The 4,728-nt window shown below is 50.5% G+C and overlaps 1 protein-coding gene across 1 annotated transcript in view; it reads left to right on the top strand.

The window, feature by feature from the left end:
• The window catches only part of LOC104493204 (ankyrin-2-like), a gene marked incomplete at both ends in the record, with an annotated part of 38,632 nt that overhangs the window by 21,228 nt on the left and 12,676 nt on the right, over positions 1 to 4,728 (top strand). The window contains 3 exons of the mRNA XM_010135850.1: positions 1,811 to 1,996; positions 3,329 to 3,373; positions 4,268 to 4,366. Of these exons, the coding sequence (XP_010134152.1) occupies positions 1,811 to 1,996; positions 3,329 to 3,373; positions 4,268 to 4,366 (330 nt within the window). The remainder of the gene's footprint in view (positions 1 to 1,810; positions 1,997 to 3,328; positions 3,374 to 4,267; positions 4,367 to 4,728) is intronic.

Below are 4,728 nucleotides of genomic sequence, written 5' to 3'. Positions count from 1 at the left end.
CCGTGGCGAGCACCCCGCCGTAGCTTCAGGGCAGGCGCCAAGGTAGGAGAGGCGAGACTCCATCTCAGGAGGAACGGAATCCTAAGAACTTCCTCTGCAAGTGAGAGGATTTGAGGGCAGCGGGGAAATCTCCTGGGTCGTGAGGACTCTGCTCATTCTGAGTCCTCCTCTTGTTCTCTTTCTGCCGTGTGTTCTTTTATTCCAAGCCAAGAGTGAACAGGCTCTGTGCTGCAAAGTGGGTGGCTTTCTGTTTGTCTGTGGACACGGACGTGCCGTGTGAAGCAGAGATAAAGGAAGTTCCTCCCCTGGCAGTGCTTTTGCTCACGTTTATTACTTTTCCCTGTTCTGTCCAGAACCTCACCCATCAGGATTGCCTTCACAAACGGAGGAGTTTGAAATAATGTGCATTTTTGCTCACTCCCCCTTCCTTTAAACCGAGCTGCCAATGTCAACAGCTGCTGTGCTGTCCCTTCTTTCGATGGATACTGTACCCTTTGATGACAGCTCCTGAAATAATCCTCTCCTGGCCTGCATCTATGGCGATCACGTTACACGGCAGCTTTCTGACACGTGAAATCCCGTGGGATTGCCAGGCAACGCGGCAGAAAACACGCTCCTTGTGAAGGAGCTGAGTGGAACTGTTGGCTCTCCAGGAGCCTGGCCTGGCTACAGCCCTCAGTTTGACATCCAGACGTCGCTGGAACTCACAGGATATGTCTGACGGCTTTTAAAAAGGGTAGGGAGGAGAAAAAAAATCCAATGCCTCCCACTCTGACACAAGACCCAGTCCGTCTCCTGCCATCAGAAAGGTTGGTTCTCACCTTTGTAGCTTGCAGAGTAAAGGCTCTCTGCCCCCTTCCAGCCTAACGAGAGAAGTCTTGGGTTCAGGTCTGGCTGAGGTGATGGTTTCAGTGTTAGTGACGTGTGGCCTGAGCCATGTCCCCTTCCACACGTGCCAGTGTTAGTCTTGTGGACAGACTGAAGAAAAGGTGCGTTAAACAAGGGGGGATGGCAGCCTGAACTGAGGCGGAGAGGTGGAGAAGGACCTTCTGCGTGGCCTCGAAGACTGGAGAAATGCTGTCCCTGAGCTCCGGAGAGCTGTGCTCGCCAGAAGCACTCGGAGCAGGCATGCGTTTCCTCTAGCGCTGCGGTACGTGTGCGCATACAAACCGAGAGGAGACGAGCTCGGTTTCACAGGGCCTCTAATCCAGGATTTGTCCTCGCGTTCCCAGAGGTGAAAGGCAAATGCATTAAGCCATTTCGACACCTAACATAGCCCCAATCTCAGAATTATCTTTACAGTTCAGCTGTTCCATCAGCTGTTCCCCTTTTTTAACGCACCGGGCAGAATTCAATCTCTCTCACAGAAAGAAACCAGAGCAGTATCGCTTCACAACGCACCTACCCACCGTTCTGCGCAAAAGGGACGGAGCGTGATTAGATTACCAGGGGAAAAATGGCTCAGGCAATTCTTCAGATGTTTCCTGCAGCATGTGTTAGCTCTCATTCCTTCCGACCTCGTCCTTTATTATTTTCCATGCTCCTGTTTGGGATCGGTTCTGTCTCGTTCCTGCGCCTCGTCCAAAGTGCCTCAGTCGGTTTTCTCACCTCCTGGCTGTCATAACTCTAGGTGTTCCTTCTGCCCTAGACACAGAAGACCGTGTTTTCTTCCCTTCCCTTGTGTTTCGCTGCGCCGCCAGTCACAGGTCGGAGAGCTGCTCCGCTCCGCGTGCCTCAGCTGCCCTCCAACCTCGCTTTGTTTTCCCAGCGAGCGCCACTAATCTAACGTTCTCCTGCTTCCCCGCTGCAGGACGGGTTCACTCCGCTGGCTGTTGCGCTGCAGCAGGGCCACAACCAGGCGGTGGCCATCCTGCTGGAGAACGACACCAAGGGCAAGGTGAGGTTACCGGCTCTGCACATCGCCGCCCGGAAGGACGACACCAAGTCGGCGGCGCTCTTGCTGCAGAACGACCACAATGCCGACGTGCAGTCCAAGGTAACGCGCGCTGCCCCAGAGGTAACCGGGTAGGCACGCGGCTGAGCGCCGGCGGGCGACAAACTTGACTTCCTCCACCTTCACGGTTAAAGGGGATTTCTTCTCTGGGGGAAGACGAGTTGCTCGACCAGTATCACCAGTAACAGATCAACCTTTGCAGCATTTAGCTCCGCAGTAATGACAAAGTACTCGTTTTTCTGCTTTTTAGTTAGGCCTCCCGTTTGCTGGTAACCAGCTTTCTCTTGTTATTCATAAACCCGAAGCTGCTGGAATGGAAGCAGAGCCGCTGCTCCCCTGTTAGAGAGGATACTGGTTTATTGCCCTGGGAACGTTGGTGGTGTTTGAAGTTAATGCATGCTTGAACGGCTTTTCCCATGATTAACAGCATAACTCATTGCAAAAAGCAACACAGTTCCTCGTTTTGCGGCCAGTCTTTAACACTGTTCCTCTTCTTCCCAAACCATGCTGCATCAGATGATGGTGAATAGGACGACTGAGGTACCGAGATCAAAAATTTTTAATTACTCTTTCTGTTACTTGTAATTATTTTCTCTGCTCTGTGGCAATCTCTCTCTCTGTTATTTGCACTGCATTGAAGAGATGAGTCTGTTTTTAATACATAGACATTTGTGACTCAGCAAACTTGCTTTTCTTCCTCCTTTTCTTAGAATTTCTTCTTATTTGTGTCACTATTGAACTGTAGACTTCTGAGAATTCACATTGATTCAAAGAAGTCTGAGGGGGGTAACGGAGCTGAGAGGATAGAGATGCTCTTCTAGCCCAGCGTCATTAATCAGGAAAATGCACTCACTCGGCATAACTGAATTAAGGGGTCTGGCCCAGCCACAATAATGGTAACATTCCTTTTCCTTCTTCTACAATAACAAAAAACCAATAACGAAACAATACAATAACAAAATCCGCCAAGGTAAAACCTCGTTCAGAGCATCTGCTTTACTTTTACCCTTGTTCTGCTCTGAACTTCTCAATAAAGCTGTGCAAGGTCCTTCGGGGATAGCACAGAATCAGGAGTTACCTGCAGCAGCTGATGGTCCGCTTCTCCTCCGGATTCCGGAAATACCCCTTGCCATGCACTCCCACTAAAAACCACGGGTCTGACTGTGCTCCTGGTGGCGTGGGCGCGAGGCAGCTGGTGATGGGAAGGGCAGGGTGAGAGCTTCTCTCTGGCATCCAGCCGTGGGCATGTTCTTCGCTGTGGCCAATGAGGAGGACGTTACCTCTCCTGCTCCTCAGTACCGTGTGTCCGCGAGAAGGCAGCTGTTAAGGCAGCCTGCGTTCAGGCTACGGCTTAACGTGTTTGCGGTGCCCAAGATCCTCAGCAGAATGTCCCTGGTGACTTATCACAGCGAGCAGACGGTGGGTTCAGGGAGCGTTTGTGCTTTGGCCAGGGTCCCCTGCGGGCTGGCAAGGAAGTGAGCGGAACCAGGGTAAAATAGCAGCCCGATGGCTGTGCTTCGGGGGAATAAAGTGGATTTTGGGGTGCAACATCTGCCTTCATTGCTTTATTCCATCAGTAGTTTAAAGTGATGGTTTGGACGCCGGAAGAACATGAAACCTAGCTGAAAATGCAGCGTAGTCTGGAAGCCCAAAGTATTTCTTGCTTTCTATAACTAACAGTAGAATTTGATCAAATCAGTGTGAAGCTCTGCAGGGAAACCTCAAAAGCAAGGTCCTTGAATTAATTATGAGCCTAAAAGCTTGCTCCATGTTCTAGTTTCTGAAAAATTAATCTTTTTGATGTTGTTGTCAAGCAATTCTCTCTCTCGTAGCTGGAGCAGGTCTCAGCCTCTAGTGTTCAAGAGGCAAGAAGTAAACCGTGGGGTTTTCTGACGTATAGATGGCAACGTTTCTTCAGATCCTTTGAGATCCAGATTGTATAGAAATACAGTAATTATCGTTCTTACACTGCGCTGCTAAGTAGTTTCTCGTGTACATCAAGTTCTAGGGTTATGTATGGAGTAACCACTGCTTTTTCAAAAAAAAAAAAAGAGGAAGGAAATATGTCATCAATATTCCTATTTGTAAGAGCAGTGACATAAGAGTCCAACACCTTTTGTGGCCATTTATCCCAAACCAGTAAGCAGATGCTGCCCAAGAGACCCACGTTGCCTTCAAATTGGAATAAGGAGGCGTCCTGGATAGACTCGACACAACCCACTTGTGGGCCAGCGGCTTGTGCAAGCGCGTTCTAGCTAAGCGGGTTGTCTTGTGTGAGGTGATTTCCGTACTAAGGGCTGTTTCCCTTTGTAGAGCGGCTTCACACCTTTGCACATCGCCGCGCACTATGGAAACGTCAACGTGGCGACGCTGCTGCTAAACCGAGGAGCTGCGGTCGACTTCACAGCACGGGTACGCAGGAATTGCTTTCTCTTCTTGGTTGTAGTGGCCCACAAAAGCGGGGGTGTTTCTTTCCATAACTCATAGTCAAGCGAGGAGCAAAGTCACGCTGAGGTTCGGTTGTGCTCAAAGGTGCCTCTTTCTGCAGCCATTCCATCGCTCCAGGCGATGCCCCCTGTCCCCGGGAGCTGCGTGGTGACCAGTATTCCCAGCGGAAGGAGGCAGGCTCCTTTGTCGAGCTCCAGAGAGCCGATGTTCTCATGCCGTGTCAGCTCAGCTCAGCTTTTCTGCCAGTCAGACACATTCCAGAAACACACGCAGGGTTTATTGGCTTTTTCCGGAAACACCCTACCACTTTAATCTGCACTCTTCCA

Source organism: Buceros rhinoceros, unplaced genomic scaffold, assembly GCF_000710305.1.
Source record: "Buceros rhinoceros silvestris isolate BGI_N320 unplaced genomic scaffold, ASM71030v1 scaffold5705, whole genome shotgun sequence".
In the NCBI taxonomy this organism is placed as follows: domain Eukaryota; kingdom Metazoa; phylum Chordata; class Aves; order Bucerotiformes; family Bucerotidae; genus Buceros; species Buceros rhinoceros.
This window is presented reverse-complemented; position numbering and strand designations above follow the sequence as displayed.